Genomic DNA, 16,442 nt, shown 5'->3' with positions numbered 1-16,442 from the left:
CGGACTCCCGATCGAAATCTACCCCTTGCGTCGACGAGATCGGGTTCCAGCGGCAGTGTGCAGGCCATCAGAGGTAAAGCGCCCATTGGACGCCACCACATTCACATTGACAAACAGACCTCGGGAGTCATCCCCGGCATGTTGCTGTTTATGTCCGAGGTCGGATCCGACGAGGACGAGAGAATGTCGGTAATTTACGAGGTGCTCGAATCTCGAGACCTTTGCAGAGGGCTTGATTTTCAGCGATCTTTGCGGGTAATACTAGTGGGTGGTTGTGAGAATCAGAATTGACTCAAGTGATGTATATGCAGGATACCATCTCGACGTATGTACAACTCTATATACAGCGCTCATCATGCAGCGAACCTGCACAGAACCAGTCGTCTGCTCTCGTCTCTTCCGAGTCAACTCGTAATTTCGTCTTTCGTTTCGTCATGCCTAAACGCGTTCAAGTCTCATAGAACGGGTCGTTGGGATTGTACGGGAACTTGCGCACAATCACGTCGCCCTGGTACGCCCACAGTTCATCCTCGATAGGGGACAGTTGCACGCCACAAGTCTCATTCGACTGCCCAAAGGTCTTGATCGAGGTAGCCGACCCATTGAAGTAGTCCACGCGGACCATATTGACGGTCTGGCGGCTAGCGTCGCCGAGGAGGTAATTGAGGGGCATGAACTGGACGCCCGAGTGCGCGGTCGTGAAGACGGTGTTGGGCAGATCGCCCGTGTGCGGGACGTGGTGCATGCCCAGGTTCAACCAGACGACGAGATCAGTCTGGTTGAGGCTCTCGCTGTTGAAGAATTTCTCAAAGTCCACGGGCGGGTCGTGGATATCCTGGCTGTTGTACGGGTGTGCGGCGAAGGGCTCGTAGTCGTGCTGCTGCGTGACTTGGACATCGTACTCGGCCCAGTGCGCGGCGTTGGCTAGGTTGGTGGAATTCTTCACTGTAAGGTGTGCAGTCCCGGAGGAAGGCAGGATGCGGTAGCCGCGATATTCGCCGTACTTGTTCTTCTCGTCTTGGTTTATTATGTGGATCTGCGTCTGGCCGTTGAAGCCCCAGTTGAAGCGGCCGTCGTCTTCGGATTCGATCATCGAGCGCTGCAGCTGCATGGTGTTGCGGGTTTTGTTGCCGTTCCAGGAGAATGTCTTCTCGACTGGGACGACGGAGGTTAGTTCAACAGTGTTTTCGGTGCCGAGAATGTCAAAGTCGGCCTTGAAGTTGAGGACGTGGTCGTGCATGGATCCGGAGAGGGAGTCGTGGATCTGGTAGCCGAAGTCTTGGTTGTTGGCGTAGTAGGCGGATTGAATGTAGCCGGATGCGCGTACTTCGACGCCAATTGTACCGTCCATGTGGAAGTTGTAGCTGATCTCTGTAAGCTGCTTGCAGTTTATCGAGGGAGACTTGTCAACACATACCTGAACATGTAGTCATAGTTTCCGATAGTAGATACCGTGCGAAGAGTGAAGTACACGTTCTTGGTGACAGTCACAAAGTCAGAAGTCGAGTGTCGAGCAGCAGGGTAGTCAGCATCAAACTCAAACAAGCACAGACTGTCCACGTGGGTATGTGTCTCCTCTGACTTGTAGAAAGACGTGTTGAGATACGAGGCGTAGGACGGGCAGTCGTAGCCCTTGAGCAGCTCGAAGGCATAAGGCCCGAAACCATAATAGGAGTCTAGGTACGCGACACCAGACTGAACGGGGTCATTTGCAGCGTAGTGTGCCAACGCTTCTTGGAGTCCCAATTCGTAGAGCACCCGCTGCCCCTTGTACTTGATATCGAAGAGGGAAAGGCCAGTGTCCCGGTTGAAGCTGATGTAGAAGGAAAAGTCCATCCACGACACATACTTGCGCTCTGTGTCGACAGAGTACCGTGCCCCATCTGGAGCCACTGCAAGTGGAGGCTGCTTCCTGTCTTTGGGGAGAACAGCACCTTGCTGACCAACGCGAGCCCAGGGACCGTCAACATTAGCACCAAGCTTGACGAAGCCGGGAGACCAGTATGCCTCTCGGAACTCCTCTGTGGTCTCGTAAAAAATGTCGTTGTACAGCCAGCCGAGAACTTTCCACTGCGATGGGTCACGTCCAGTGACATCGGATTTAAAATACAGACCCAGTGGCAGGAGGGTACCGCTGTCGGACTCGCCAGTGGCCATGTTCCAGAACACATCCCAGCGGATGATGCGTCCGTCTTCTTGCCATAGAGGGTCAATACCCCAAACATCCAGGGTATCGTTGTCAAGACCCAAGGCCGTTCCGTTCCACAAATCCAAAGTGATATCTGCGATCGAAGCGGTGATCTTGAACAGCCACTCGGAGTACATAGTCTCACTATCAGGCTCCACATTGCGCACGCGGCCTTGAGATTTGCGGGTGTACGGAAACTCCAACGGCTCCCAGGTGGCATTATTGGTAATAGGCAGTGGTCCGACTAGAATGTCCGCATAGTGGGCGTCAACGGTAGCCCTATTGTTCAGGCGAACATGGGCATATCGAGTCGGCTCAGGTCCACTACCGTCCAAGTAGTCAAGGGTCTCGGTCTTGTTTGGGCGTTGCAGCTCGATGAGCGCACTTGATACGTAAGCATCCGGCTTTCTAGCGTATCGTTAGGACTTACATTGTGTTGTCCCACTCTCCTGCGATCTCGGATGTAGTAAGATTCAGCTCTGGCCGACCGAATAGCCACTTCGCGACATCCGCAGTTTCGTCATCAGTGAGACCATACCAGACATTCTCCTTCGGAGCGTTGATCTCCTGCGGAGGAGTGTCTTCGCATGTTAATGCAGACTCTTCATTAGGAGGCTTGCCGTTCCAACGGTCACTTGGATGCTGGTTTGAGCGGCTCTCCAAGCTTCTCATCAGCGCCCTTCGGCCGCGGTTCTTCTGGCGCACAGTTTGCGCGCTCTTGTCGAGCTTGTTGGCGAGAACATCACCTGCCAGGCTTCCGATGAGAAGCAAGGAAGTAATGCCTCCCGATAAAGAGAAAGGAAGCTTCATCGCGCGGTTGACGACTGGCTGTTTGGCGGCTGGAGCTGGTCTGGCTAGATACCTCTCATCGGTCATCCTGGCCGTCTTTATACCTCGAGGCGGATCTCTTTCCGAACGCTATCCGAGCAACGTCGGCCGCCGCAAGATAAGAGACTCCTCCATCTTGTCGGAGCCGCAATGCGAACCTTCACAGCTATTGGGGTAAGGTAGACGAGCTCCAAGCAAGAAGCAGCCGTCAACGCCTGGACCTGCCAGAAGAAGCAACTCTCACGGCCAAGAGATGACCAGGATCTGGCGGCGCTCTTTACCACCATCCACATCAGACAAAGCGAAGCGATATGGGAGGAGTTGGAGTAACCGTTCGCGCAGAAGCGAGTCTGTAGCCAAGACGTGCGTATCTCCAACGAATCCGATCCGAGAGTTGATGACGGGGTTTATCGCGAGAGAGATAAGGCGGAGGGTTTTCATCACCTCCAGATAACGACGAGGGGAGAACTAGATGAGATGCTTGGAACAGATATGAAGTCCGGATGGAAGAAGAGGAGCGGTCGAGAATTGGAATCAGTGACGAGCTGGTTTGTTTGTCTTTGTCCCGATTGGGAAATCTTGTCGCAAACATGATTCTGATTCCTACACACCTTTTCAGCTCTGCCCAGAGATTCAGTCTTCCAAGCATAGATCAGGACTGAGGTTTTACTTATGACATAAGGATCCGTGAGCTCCACGCTTTTGTCCTCTGGCTCTTTTTGGAGCATCTAACCTTTCGCTTGCGACGTTTTCGGTGAACATTATGCAGGCACCGATGATTCTGACCAATTCCTCTGCAAAGACGATCGACAGCCGATAGATCCGATATAGATCAACTGTTACGTCAACTTGAAACTGCGCACCACCAGTTGTGAGGTTGAGGGAGAAGCTCGGACACTTCTTATTCGAAACAACTCCGTACAACGCGAAGAGACAACTGTTTCACTATCCCATCCCCCGCAAGGTCTTAGGTCAGTCCAAGCCCGATATTTCTCTTCTGCAAGCATCAAGGAGCGGAGGGAAAATCGCCGTACCAAGTTTGGCTAAGCATCAAACATTGACAGGGAATCATGCGGGAAACGTGGCCTGAAGAAAGGCAGATCAGACAAGCATTTCGTCGATTTCAATCTTTCTGCGACAGAGTCTGGCTCTGTTATGGCAGCTCCGGCTGTAGATCCCAACCCCGGTGTTTTGGAGGCGGACCCGCGTCCTTCACATCCTCCGTCTCGCCGCATTTAGCCAAAATGTGGTCGTTTGGGAGGCAGAAATCTTCCGGCGAGGTTATAAACGAGGCGATATCAAGCGGACTTGTTCCATTTATCCTGAACTTGTTTTTCTTGCTCTGATGTCCATTGGGCTGAAATAATCAAAATGCGGTACATTCTTGCTCTACTGCTCTACGCTTTCACCTGCAGTGCTATGGCGCTAAGTCGACGTGCTCCCACCCCCGGGCAACTGGAACAAGTCACCGACTTTGGGGACAATCCTAGCAATGTTGGGTTCTACATTTACGTTCCGGAGAATCTGGCTTCCAACCCCGCCATCATCGTGGCAATCCATTACTGTACGGGGCTCGACTAGTTCTGGGAACTGGAGCTTGCTAACTTGACTACAGGCACAGGAACCGCCCAAGCGTACTATAATGGCAGCCCATATGCACAATATGCAGAGACCCACGGTTTCATCGTCATCTACCCAGAAAGCCCATACGAAGGTGGATGTTGGGACGTCAGCTCCCAATCATCATTGACCCATAACGGAGGCGGGAACAGCAACTCCATTGCCAACATGGTGAATTGGACTATCAGTCAATACAATGCTGATCAATCCCGAGTTTATGTGACCGGAACGAGCTCTGGTGCTATGATGACGGTACGTCAAACTATAATCTGAGCGAAAGCCCCAACTAAACGGACCAGAACGTCATGGCAGCCACATACCCGGAGCTCTTCGCGGCCGGCATCGTCTACGCAGGCGTTTCAGCCGGATGCTTCTACTCGGACACCGACCAAGTGAACGGCTGGAACAGCACTTGCGCTAATGGCGAATCAATCGCCACTCCGGAGCACTGGGCCAGCATTGCTGAAGCCATGTACACTGGCTACAGCGGTACCAGGCCGAAAATGCAAATTTACCACGGGAGCGAGGACGCTACTTTGTACCCTCAGAACTATTACGAAACCTGCAAGCAGTGGGCCGGTGTCTTTGGATACAACTATGAATCTCCGGCGGAGACACAGACAGACACGCCGTTGGCAAACTGGGATAAGACAATTTGGGGACCAAACCTACAAGGTATACTGGCAAATGGGGTCGGACACAACATCCAGATCCAAGGAGAGGAGGATCTGAAATGGTTCGGGTTTACCAGTTAGGCGGGGAAATTTTGGCGAATTTATCAACTTCTACCTTCACTTTGATCAGTAAACCACTCTCACCCAAATATAACTTGATTCGCCAAGACCCTCCATCCCCACCCCCACATAACCCGCCCATTCCTCGCCGAGTAAGTTAACCCGGACAACTTCCGCTGACCCATACTCCTACCTTCTTTATTCCCCGAATAACCATTTCCAAAATGCCCGCCCAAGCACCAACCACAGGCCGCCTAATCTCGCACTTCGAAGATCGGTAGGTGGGCTCACCTTCCTTTCTTATTCACAATAGGGTGGCAACCCACCCGACCCAACTCAACTTCCCGAACAAGTCCCCGATACCCCGCAGTGGCAGAAACTAATAAGGAAACTCCAGCGAGACCCCCGACCACGGGAAAGCATGGTCCGATCTGTGGGACTCCGGGGAAAGTGACCTCTGGGACCGAGGCCTCCCTTCCCCGGCTCTGATTGATCTTATTGAGGAGTATGACACGACACTGTTCTATCCTTTCCGCAAAACGGAATCTGGGGAGAGGAACGGGAGGAAGAGTGTGCTTGTGCCGGTATGTACTTATGGAGTAGTCTGTCATTATGTCAATCCAGCGAGGAGTTCGGCCTCCCGACTTTATGATGGCGGCCGAAGTTCACACACAGTAGTGACTATAGGTAGTCACTCGGTGACTACTGACTTCCTATGTATCACGTACTAACGAGCTCCCAATCCAGGGCTGCGGCCGAGGCTACGACGTAATCGCACTCTCGCTCCACGGCTTCGACGCCTACGGGCTCGAAATTTCCGCCACGGCTATATCAGAGGCGCAGGCGCTCGCACAGACGGAACTCGCCTCGCCGTCTGCGGAGAATTTCGGAGCGCGTAGGACTACGAGCACAACTGCACTACGCGGCCATGGTAATGATGCCGAAGATCTCGCCGTTTCCCCCGGAACGCCGAGATTCCTTCAGGGCGACTTCTTCGACTCGTCCTGGTCGGATGCGCTAGGGTTTCAGTTTGATGTTGTTTATGATTATACTGTAAGTACCTATACCTGGCTTCAAAGGCCTAGTGCTGCTGTGTCTTGGACTGGCCTCGGATGTCCGGTCGATGGTGTGATGTTGCTGACGCGGGGTATCTTTAGTTCCTGTGCGCACTGCATCCGAGTCTGCGGGGACGCTGGGCGGAGCGGATGAAGGGATTGCTGAGGCCTGGTGGGCTGTTGGTCTGCTTGGAGTTTCCGATGTATAAGGATCCTGGGCTGCCGGGGCCGCCCTGGGGAGTGAATGGGGTGCATTGGGAGCTTCTTGCTGGTGGGGATTCAGGGACAGGGGCATTTACTAGGAAGCTGTATGTGCAGCCGGAGAGGACGTATGAGGTTGGGAAGGGGACGGATATGATTAGTGTCTATGAACGGAAGCGCGAAAGCGAGGATTTGTGATCATCTTGTTCTTGAAATTATTGGTGGATATATCACAAGAGTCGTTATTGACATCAACTGTAAGTCCGTCGTCGAGTTATTGCCGTTTCCAGTCCTTCGTTAGTCACCGTCTTTGCTTTGTCGTGTATGGTCATTCGAGACGAAGCATCTAAATCTTAGGAGCACGCTCAATGTTCTCCTCGCCAGGCTTTTGGTCGCCTTCCTCGACGTCCAGAACCTTTGCCGTGTTCTGCTGTTGCATACCAACGACGACAGTCTCGAAGCGGCGGCCGCGCTTTTCGGGACCGAAGGCGGTTGTCACCATGATTCCCGTAGCGATGATGGCGGTGGCTACAGCCATGGTTGGGCCGTAAGCCTCGACAGGAGTTCCGGACGGCCCAGTGATGAAGGTCTTTTCGGCAACAGCATTAACAATCTGTGCTGACGGGGAGGAGATCATGTTTCCTAGCTGGTAGGTAAGACCTTGGTGTTTGTTAGTATAGACGACTTCAAGGTGGGGAGGGGGTGCACAAACCTGGGAACAGAGAACGGAAGGCAGGGGGCGAGAGCTCGTTCAGATGGATGGGAATAACACCCCAGGCACCTTGGACGAAGAACTGGAGGAAAAATCCGGTAGCGCTCAGCGACCTTTCAGTCTTTGGGAGGATCCAGGCAGGGATGAGAACACCGGAGATGAAAGCCGAAACGATAATGGCGCGACGTCGCCCGACGAATTGAGACAGATATCCGATAATGGTGCCACCGACACAAGCGCCCGTCTTCATGATGATTGAAGCACGGGAAGCCTGGTCATTCGCCAGTTCCTTCTGAGTCAACATAAAGGTCGTATAGGAGTCTTGCGAGGTGTGGGAATAGTAGTTGAACTGAATGGGTTAGCGGGGATCTCGTCGAGCATAAGGTAAGACATACCCATGTCATGAGAATGATACAGTAAATAGAAATCTTCCACTCCTGGCCGACCATTTGCTTTGTTTCACGCCAAAACTCTCCAGCGCTCACCGAGCGCTTGCCCGCCGCCTTTGCTTCGAGGAATTGCTTCGACTCGGGGAAGAGAACTCGAATCAGACCAACGCCAATGGAAATTCCAGCTAATCGTTCGTTAGCATATACTTATTGAACAGCCATAGGAAAGACAAACCAGCAATCCAGAAGACGGTCTTGAAGGTTTCCGTTCCGCCCCCAACTCCGAGGTTGGCGCAGGCAGCGAACACATATCCAAGAGAATATCCTTGCTGGAGAATTCCAGACATCAAGCCACGGGCGTTGACACTATGTGCGGTTAGTATTGGATCAACCACCTCTAGCCAGAGTTCGTATTGCTTACGGGCAATGCTCAAGGGCCATGGCAATAGCATTGCCATACACACCACCCATAAAGAGACCGAACAAACTTCTCACAGCCAGGAACTGCTGGAAAGTACTGCTGTAGATGGTCGCAATCTGCAGAACTCCGAGGACGATCATGTTGATCACCTAACCACAAGTTAGCTCAAGTTCGACAGATGGTCTCGCTATTTAGGTTATTTACCATTGGCCATTTTCGGCCATAACGATCACCTGCAAGACCAAAGAAAGCAGCTCCCACGCTTCTAAGCAATAGGGTGAGGGTAATGGCGGTGGAGATGTCAGTCTTGCTACGACCATAGTATTTTGCAAGCTTGACTTGTTGGATGGAGAGCGCGTGGAAATCAAACGCATCTGCAGTCCATGCGGCAAGACCGACAAGGAAGAACAGCCAGTCACGAGCACTGAGCATCATGAAAAGACTGATGGGGTTCTTGAATGGCTCGGGGTCCTGCCATTCCGCATAAGTCTCGCCCTGCTCGTTTGTGATAACCACACGTTGTCTCCATCTGAAGAGATCACCCCAAGACTGCTTCGCAGTAGCAAGGATCCCATCAGGGATGGGGTCGGCAGGCTCGTTGCGCGAAGACATGTTTAGAAGTTGAGACTTGAAGACGAGCCGGGTTTCTCTCCCGTTTTCGCGTCAGAAATAGTAAAGGCGAACTGTGTCATCCGAACGGACAGAGCACGTCGATACGCCCTCCTTATATACTTTTTCCGTTCTCACTTCTAACTCGTCCCATCATCCCATGCGCAACATGAATATGCGGAAACAGTCCGAAAACACCCCACGTAGCCGTATTCCCTCGAAGTCCAACCCCTCCGGACTTCTGGCCATTGCGTACAAGCCCCACGGCGGGCGACAAATCCATGGCGAGCCAAGGTAATGCCAAGGGACTAAGCAATCTGGGGTTGCACGCACGGTGTCGAGCATAACCCTTTCGGGATGCTTTCTGGGTGTTCGACAAGGTTCGACGTGGACGCCGAGACACACTAAGTAGGAAAATTCTCGCGCATGGTCATGGAGGGACGGGAAGACGACAAAGAATTCGGTCAGCCAAGCTGAAAGAAGGCTTTGCCCAGAGAAAGGTAAAAGCAATGCCGATTATCGGGCGAACTGTACGGGACGGCCTGTATCTTGAGGCCGCGTCCGCGACAGACGTCTTTGCGACTGTACTGTCAACTTTCAGAGAGGGATGATCCCAGGCCCCGTGAAACCGCACGAAAGGATGCAGAGTTTGTTATCTACCCTACACCGGTCCAGACCACGAGACCCTTGCACGGCTTGAGCGTCGGGACAGGGTTACTCTCCAATCTGGGGACTGGAGCCGGGGAATGACGGGTTGCATTGTGGCATGACTCGAGCCTCGGAGACTTTCCGATCTCTTACCCAAGCTGGATGCTTGGGAGGCAAAATCTCTCATTGATAGCGGGGTAAAGTCGACGATGGCCGATTGACAGTGACAGTGACATCCCCGAGACAACCTGGGGGCCAAAAGTCGGGGGGGATCAGCATCGGCGCTCGGGGTCAAAGCCGGTCTTGGCGCGGTTGGTAAGCAAAGCAAAGAAGACTTTTGGAGACGCTTACTTGGCCAAGAAATAGCCTGATTGGCTAGGAGGGCACAGGCAAGAAAGAGGAGAACGCCAGAACCGAGGCTTATCTTTCGTTGGCTGAACAGGTGGGCCATCAATGATCAGCCAGTGTGACAATGTCGAGGACCAAGGTCGTGTGGCTGAGCGCGCTTTTTTCCTCTCTCCCTCCCACTCTTTCTCCAGGCTTGGCTCATTCATGAACCTCCGTGGTTCCCCGAATGGTGCCGGCTGAGACACTTGGAGTAAGTCCTCAAAGATGGCCGATGAAGGGTGAGGATCATCAATGTTGATGATGATGGGTTACAAGTCTTGTGTTTAAATGAGGCTTGTCTATATTCGGCTTAGTATCGCACATGACCAGCCATTGGTGCACACACTTTTAGATGGCATCCTTTCATGCCTCGCTTCGTCTTCGCAACACCAACAAAAGGGGCTCATTGCTTGCTGAATGATGCTTATGGAAATAAATCAAGAATGGATGCTGACATAGTACCGCCATTACCAAAAGAACCTCGAAATCGCGAGCTCTATTTATCCGAATTTGCTGTGCCCGTTCTGGCTCGCTCCTTGTTTTCTGCCACCAGCATACATTGTATAATCAGCTGTCGCCCTTGAAGGCACCACCTCCACGCTATGGTCCATGTCCTTGACCTTCTCTCCATCGCTCTTCTCGAACGTCTTGAGTTGCGAAAGAGGAATGTCAATTTTGCAGTGGATGGTACAAAGCACCTTGGGCAGCTTCACATTTGACGCTTTGCGGCAATGTCAGCTTTACACTGATATACGTGGAGTCGAAATTTCCCGTCAAACCCCCTTTCTGAGATCCTATGGTAAGGCTTGCTGGCGGGCTCCTTGGTCGAAACATCATCTCCCTGATTCATATTAACTCAGAACTGCCCAACCAATGGAGGTAACAACCTTACGAATGCACCACTCCATTTGGTTGTTGGCCTGCCCCTTTTCGAGGCTCCATCCCATTTCATATTTTCTTCAAGATGTGTTGAGCTGTTAAAAGTTAGTGCCGATGCTGATTCGGAATACTACCTACCTTACAGGAATACCATCATAGCTATAACTGGCTTGACCGTTATGTTCCGACGGTGATAATTGATGAGGCCTGTGTGTATGGGCCCTCGGCAGAATTGCAGTTTATCTATGGAGAGACTTAGTGGCATGTTTTTGTGTATCAAGTATGGCACATCAAAGCACTCACGGTTATATTCCGCTGGATTGTAGAACTGAAATATTGCTTTTCGAATGTCGATCTTTCAAGCGCTGGTAGGGGTAAGGACTGGTTCCTTAACCTCCAGCCAGAATGATCCCCTGATCAGCGCTAGCTCTTCCTGCAACAAATGGAAGCCATGGGGGAAGAGCACCTTGACCTGCAACAAGCGCCTTTGCCTTCCCGAATCCCCTAATCGATCAAGGCCGATACTAGAGAATGACTCATTGACCAGCGCTATGATGACACGAGATTTTCCGCCAGCCTCAAGTTTTCCCAACACCCTGGATGAAGAGGCTGAGAAAGTCGGATGCACAGGACTTTGAGAAGGAGGTGCTGCCGGTGCCAATTGAGGTTTCGTGTCAGCCTCCTACTGATTTTCCAAGCACTATATTGGAGACTTCATAGCGAATACTAGGGTTTATATTCTCGGCATGAGCGAGAAGATTGGGAGTGAACATCCTGCGATGCTACCGAAATCTTCTCAAATGAGCACTTGAGGGGTGTTTAGATGGATCAAAATGCGAAGTGCTGTTGGAGTCTTTTCTACTAGAGGAGCGAAAGACCGCTTGATACTGGCCAAGCTGTCATTGTTCGAAGCTCACTCTTACATTGGGTATCTCTCTTACGAGCGCATTATTGCCGTTACTCATTCGGCTACTTGCTGTGGAAATTGTCTCTATAGTCCAATTTCACACTCTGGAGGTCCAGTCGATAGAAGGGGGCTGGGGAGCTGGGGAGCAAGAAGGAGCGACCGGTTTGTTTCTAGCCTCTGACAGAGCTTTCGATTCTTTTAACGTTCCCACTTATTGACCGTGGAAATCGAAGAAGCCATGATCAATGAAAATGTTCCACGAGGCTTTCTCGAACGCAAGGCTGGAATCATCCTTGGCAGCAGCGCCAGTGTGCACAGCCGCCAACTCAGCGCTGTGATGACACGAGATTCCCCGCCCACCTCGAGTCTTTCCAACTTCCTCATACTCGAATTCGCTTCTTGCCCATCAAAACGCCACTGTCAGCGGTGACCATCACTACCATGGCCGACCCGTTTTCTATCGCCGGCAGCACTGTGGGCGTTTTCTCTCTCGGTCTCCAGGTGTGTGGTCTGTTGATCACCTACTGTCGATCCGTCAAAGACGCCGACCAGGATATACGGAGCATCTCCAACAAAGCATCTGGTCTCCGTGTCCCGTTGAAGACGTTACGCGATATTCTAGAAGAATATGAGTTTTCAGACACTGAAGCGCACCCTTGGACGCTCGGGTCGACGGCACAGTCAGATATCAGGGATGATTTGAACGAAAAGGTCCAGGTCATCGTCGCAGCAATCGAAAGACTCAAGGAGTCTATTGATAAATATGGCCCTTCGACTGCGCAAGGTCTCGATGGAAGATTCCGCGCGGGATACAAAAAGCTTGTATATCACTTTAGGAAGGATACTCTGCGTGATATGATAAGGGACCTGGATGAGATTCAGATGAATCTTCATACATCGCTTCATGTGTAAGTTCTTGTATCAGCTACTGACTATCGCTATCGGGATACTCATCATCGTGTAACAGATATTCCTTAAGAAATATGAGCCTCATCCCTTATATGGTCGAATTGCAGAAGAAAAACTTTGCAGAAGTGCAGCAATTAGTAATGAGTCGTCATTTTGCCTCAGCGTTGTGACGAACCCTAACTGTATGTAGTCCCGAACACTGGCGAACAATGTGACAAGACGCGCTGAGGAACGAGCACTCGGTGAAAATCAAGACTACAGTTCTATTATGTGCCGGTCACAGTTCCATCGAAAGCCTTTGTCTACCAATCATCATTCAAACACCATCATAAAGTCCTACACCTTGAGTTGCCGTAGGCTGGGGCTTTTGGTGTCTGCGTCCTTTTCTTTGAATCGAGGCCTTGGGCACTGGCACATTGCTCCGACATTGCGTTTCAGTGTCATGAATCCCAACAATGAATTCTTACACGTGAGAGAATTCTTCATAGAAATCGAGCCCCATGGAAACAAAGCTAGCCTAGAGGGGTTGATTCGACAGCATCAACAGTGGTACTTAGAAGGTAAACCCTCTCCTTCAGACCTTTTATTTTGCGGAGAGAGCTTTATACATGTAAGCAGGATGTTCACTTTCAAGAGAACCAGAGGTTAATTATTCACAGAGCTTGAGCTACAAGGGCTCCTAGCACAAATGCTGATTACTACGCTCGACTCTTGAGATACATAGGGTTCCTTGTGGATAGCGGGACTCCGGTAGGCACCATAACAAGACAAGGACAAACGGCTTTGGATATTTTATGCACCGCCATGGGACCTCAGAAAGAGAGGTCTCGGTTAGTCCACTACTTAAAGGGCCACGGCTCTTATATCTTTGATCTTTCGAAGGTATCTTCTGGACGTTGCAGGCGTGCCCTGCAAGACATCCTTTCTGAGGATGAAGACGGTAAGCCTCTCCTAGTATTATATCCTCTATTGTTGCTCACCCAAATTAAAGTGGCCGTGTTTCCGGAAATCGCAAAGATTATCCTGCGCGAACACGATTCAGCCCTCCGGGCAGCTCTCAATTCCGGGCTGGCGAATGTTAATGATACCACCCAATCTTTGGCATTACTTGAAATCAGCATTGGCTGCCCCAAAGGTCTACAAATTCTGTTGGAAGCTGGTGTTGATATTAGCCGATATCTTAAAGGGCCCCATGATCCTATTTCTCGGGCCATTTCTCTGCCTTGTCGAAACTCTCTGAATGTGCTTCTCAAAGCAGGCTGCAATATCAGAACATATCAATTATATGATGATTATGATCTGTGTGCAGAATCTCCAGATATAGTTCTGGATATCGTTGAGGGGTTAGCTGCAAGAAGAAAGAGACTAAGGGATCTAGCGAGGTGTCACCTCCCCCTACAACAGTTCCCTTCGCTTATGCCCAGCAATACTCTTCCTGATACGACAGCTGCAGGCCTGATCGACGACTTGATTGCAAGGAAAGTGGCAGTCGATTCCGCCCTCTGGGTCGAGTTTCCAGGAAGATCGGTATACCACGCCGATTACAGCACCAAATCTAATCCTTGGAAATTATCCTGGAAGCTACCATACCTTGGTGTGGATACCATGGAGGCATTGTACAAAGTCCGCTTTCACGATATCGATGCCCCTGACTCATCTGGAAGGACACCCCTAATGACCATTCCTTTCGATTGCTGGGCCTTGGTGCCAACTATACGATGGTTCATCTCCAAGGGCGCAAATCTCTTTCGAATACTTCCCCGAAGCCATGCAACAGTTTTCCACTACCTTGCCTGTCTCGTGGTTTGTGGAATGCCGGTCCTTAAGAGCGAGTATAACCCTCTTTCATACTACATCATCCATGCACCAATTCAAGACAATTGTGTGTGCGGCTGCTGTTTGGAGGGATGCACCCCTTTATCAATGGCTTTGCGAAGAGTTCTTCAACCCGATTGGCAAGGACCAAAGCGTCTCGAGTTCATGATACCGCCTACAGACTTAGCACCAGGGGCAGCAAAGTCAATCATACGATCCGTGACCTTTGACAGATTTGAACTAACGCATACGTGTTGTTGTCTCCATGAAGACGACGGTCTCTTCGTCATTGAAGATAGGGATCTAGAGGAGATCCGAGAAATCCGTGAGGAAGAACAGGCATCCCTTGGACGATTCGAAGGTCTCGTGGAAGAGCTCAATGCGAAGTTCGACGAGCTCGGCCTTCCTATCCTAGATTTCTTGCAGCAGTATTTGCACCCTAGGATCACGGAGTTCCTCTCACAGCGGGATCTCTATGATGAAGACCATATTATCGGAGCAAATCAGCTGGGGGTTCAGCTTACCCTTGATAACGATGAAGACGATAGTTTTTATGATCGGTGTCCTACGCATAGCTCTGACTGTGGGAGATATTTCAGGACAGAATGGTGAAAGCAGCGGAGAGGATTCAAATGGTGGTTTGGTTCTGAAAGAGACTCCAACTCCGAGGTTCAACCATTCCTATTGTATTCGTCAGTGAAGTGGATCTTGTTTTGCAATCAGGGGACGGCTAGCGAGTAAATGTAGTCCCGGATGATCTGATTTTGAGGGTTTCAAGATATAGTCCCCAGCGCCGTGGTCTACCCGTTGTTACCCCACCCGGCAACCCTAGGCCGCCAACAATATATTTCTATACTGAGCATCGACAAGCCCAACGCATTAAGACCTCGTCATAACCCAATCAACCCCCACCAAGCCCGACGTAAGACCCTGAAGCAGTACCAACTCAAATCACCCTAGCACGCAGACTACATGACTAGCCCCTGACCAAGCCCTTCCATAATGCTTACTACGACCCCCCACAACATCAAGTAATCCATTATACATCCAGTATATGCGGATTAAGCTCTCGGACTAACGTCATTACGGGTATAAGCTGTCCCCCATAGCGCTTTTGCTGGTTCGCTCGGATATACTACTAAAGAGCTGGGCGTGACGACCCTGCAGGATCTAGGTTAGGCTCCTCAGTTCGGTGATCGTCGAGACGGGACTGGTGGATAAATGACGTTGGAAGCAGGCCCTCTCCCGCTAGTATAGTACTACGTAGTACCTGATAGACTTTTTCTCTTCGGTCTTGGTGTGCACTGCATGAGGGTGCACTCCGTAAATCCGGTCCCTGATGGGGAAGATTGAAGTCGCCCAAGGTGGTCTGGAGTCTAGACTCTGTCGAGTCCAAGATTGACTTTTTTGGTTATCTTTGTATGTTTCAGCCAAGCACCAGGCGCGCAAAGTAGATTACAGGGCGTCATGACCGTCAAAGCGAAGTCGAGGGGTCGGGGATCTCAGACTCGAAACAAAGAGGTCAGGGCTATTTTGAGGGGAGGCGAGGGCCGGCCCGGCGATAAAGAGAACTTGATGCTGATGCTGATGCTGATACTGTACTACTGTGGTCTTGAATGTTGATTTGGGATAATGAATGCTAAAAGACACATGCCTTCATCTTGATGTAGAACAAGTAAAAGCTCATTGTATTCCATAGTGCCCATGCGTATGGGGTCGAAAAAAAGAAAAAAGACTGACAAGAGTGGGGTTCGAACCCACGTTCCTTGCGGAAGCAGGGTTTCGATTGAAAAATCTTAAATCTGCCGCCTTAACCACTCGGCCATCTTGCCAATATCAGAGATAACGCTTCCATCTGGCTAATATAAGCCAGCAAGGTTATATTTGACCAGTGACTGATTTCCCTGCAAATCACCAAAGCTTGGCCTTCGGACTCTCGGAATGCTTCGCGTCTCGCCAATCGCCATGTGACCTCAATCCGAACTGGACTGTAAGCATCGAGCAGAGATCTCTCGGACACAAGACATTGAGGCGTTCCCTGGCATTCCAAACAGTAATCCCAAAATTATGCAAAAAACTCTTCGTTGAACAAGCAACATCCGACTCTAGCCGGAAATACATCTCCATCTCGAAATATGAG

General features: G+C 50.9%; 5 protein-coding genes and 1 non-coding gene across 6 annotated transcripts; 3 read left to right on the top strand and 3 right to left on the bottom strand.

The window, feature by feature from the left end:
* Positions 1-448: 448 nt before the first annotated feature.
* Positions 449-2,998, bottom strand: BJX68DRAFT_278063 (copper amine oxidase; the record flags this gene model as incomplete). Its single annotated transcript, XM_071048457.1, has 3 exons — positions 449-1,364; positions 1,418-2,572; positions 2,619-2,998. The coding sequence occupies 3 exons, from the start codon at positions 2,996-2,998 to the stop codon at positions 449-451; spliced, it is 2,451 nt and encodes an 816-aa protein (XP_070895469.1).
* Positions 2,999-4,387: 1,389 nt separating this feature from the next.
* On the top strand, positions 4,388-5,391 carry axeA (putative acetyl xylan esterase; the record flags this gene model as incomplete). The annotated part of the gene is made up of 3 exons (XM_071046570.1): positions 4,388-4,580; positions 4,632-4,888; positions 4,936-5,391. 3 exons carry the CDS (start codon positions 4,388-4,390, stop codon positions 5,389-5,391), a joined length of 906 nt encoding a protein of 301 aa, XP_070895468.1.
* A 157-nt stretch (positions 5,392-5,548) lies between these two features.
* On the top strand, positions 5,549-6,909 carry BJX68DRAFT_156114 (S-adenosyl-L-methionine-dependent methyltransferase). Its single transcript, XM_071036755.1, has 4 exons — positions 5,549-5,647; positions 5,768-5,954; positions 6,118-6,423; positions 6,528-6,909. The coding sequence occupies exons 1-4, from the start codon at positions 5,595-5,597 to the stop codon at positions 6,822-6,824; spliced, it is 843 nt and encodes a 280-aa protein (XP_070895467.1). The 5' UTR covers positions 5,549-5,594; the 3' UTR covers positions 6,825-6,909.
* Positions 6,910-6,972: 63 nt separating this feature from the next.
* BJX68DRAFT_257477 (carboxylic acid transport protein) lies at positions 6,973-8,760 on the bottom strand (the record flags this gene model as incomplete). Its single annotated transcript, XM_071043355.1, has 6 exons — positions 6,973-7,286; positions 7,339-7,687; positions 7,734-7,912; positions 7,963-8,093; positions 8,149-8,297; positions 8,353-8,760. The coding sequence occupies 6 exons, from the start codon at positions 8,758-8,760 to the stop codon at positions 6,973-6,975; spliced, it is 1,530 nt and encodes a 509-aa protein (XP_070895466.1).
* Positions 8,761-12,019: 3,259 nt separating this feature from the next.
* On the top strand, positions 12,020-14,914 carry BJX68DRAFT_270203 (uncharacterized protein; the record flags this gene model as incomplete). Its single annotated transcript, XM_071046569.1, has 3 exons — positions 12,020-12,486; positions 13,390-13,427; positions 13,479-14,914. 3 exons carry the CDS (start codon positions 12,020-12,022, stop codon positions 14,912-14,914), a joined length of 1,941 nt encoding a protein of 646 aa, XP_070895465.1.
* Positions 14,915-16,038: 1,124 nt separating this feature from the next.
* On the bottom strand, positions 16,039-16,134 carry BJX68DRAFT_t132. The gene has a single exon. It is a non-coding gene; the product is annotated as a tRNA-Leu (tRNA).
* Between the last annotated feature and the right edge of the window lie 308 nt (positions 16,135-16,442).

The sequence above is a fragment of the Aspergillus pseudodeflectus genome (genome assembly GCF_044049435.1).
Source record: "Aspergillus pseudodeflectus strain CBS 756.74 chromosome Unknown BJX68scaffold_47, whole genome shotgun sequence".
Taxonomy (NCBI): Eukaryota; Fungi; Ascomycota; class Eurotiomycetes; order Eurotiales; family Aspergillaceae; genus Aspergillus; species Aspergillus pseudodeflectus.
The sequence above is the reverse complement of the archived record's forward strand: the minus strand, read 5'-3'. Positions and strand labels throughout refer to the sequence as shown.

Coding starts and splice junctions, on each gene's coding strand:
- BJX68DRAFT_156114 (XM_071036755.1), top strand. CDS start 5,595: ATGCCCGCCCAAGCACCAACCACAGGCCGCCTAATCTCGCACTTCGAA. Junction 5,648..5,767: donor ATCTCGCACTTCGAAGATCG/GTAGGTGGGCTC, acceptor AGGAAACTCCAG/CGAGACCCCCGACCACGGGA. Junction 6,424..6,527: donor ATGTTGTTTATGATTATACT/GTAAGTACCTAT, acceptor GGGTATCTTTAG/TTCCTGTGCGCACTGCATCC.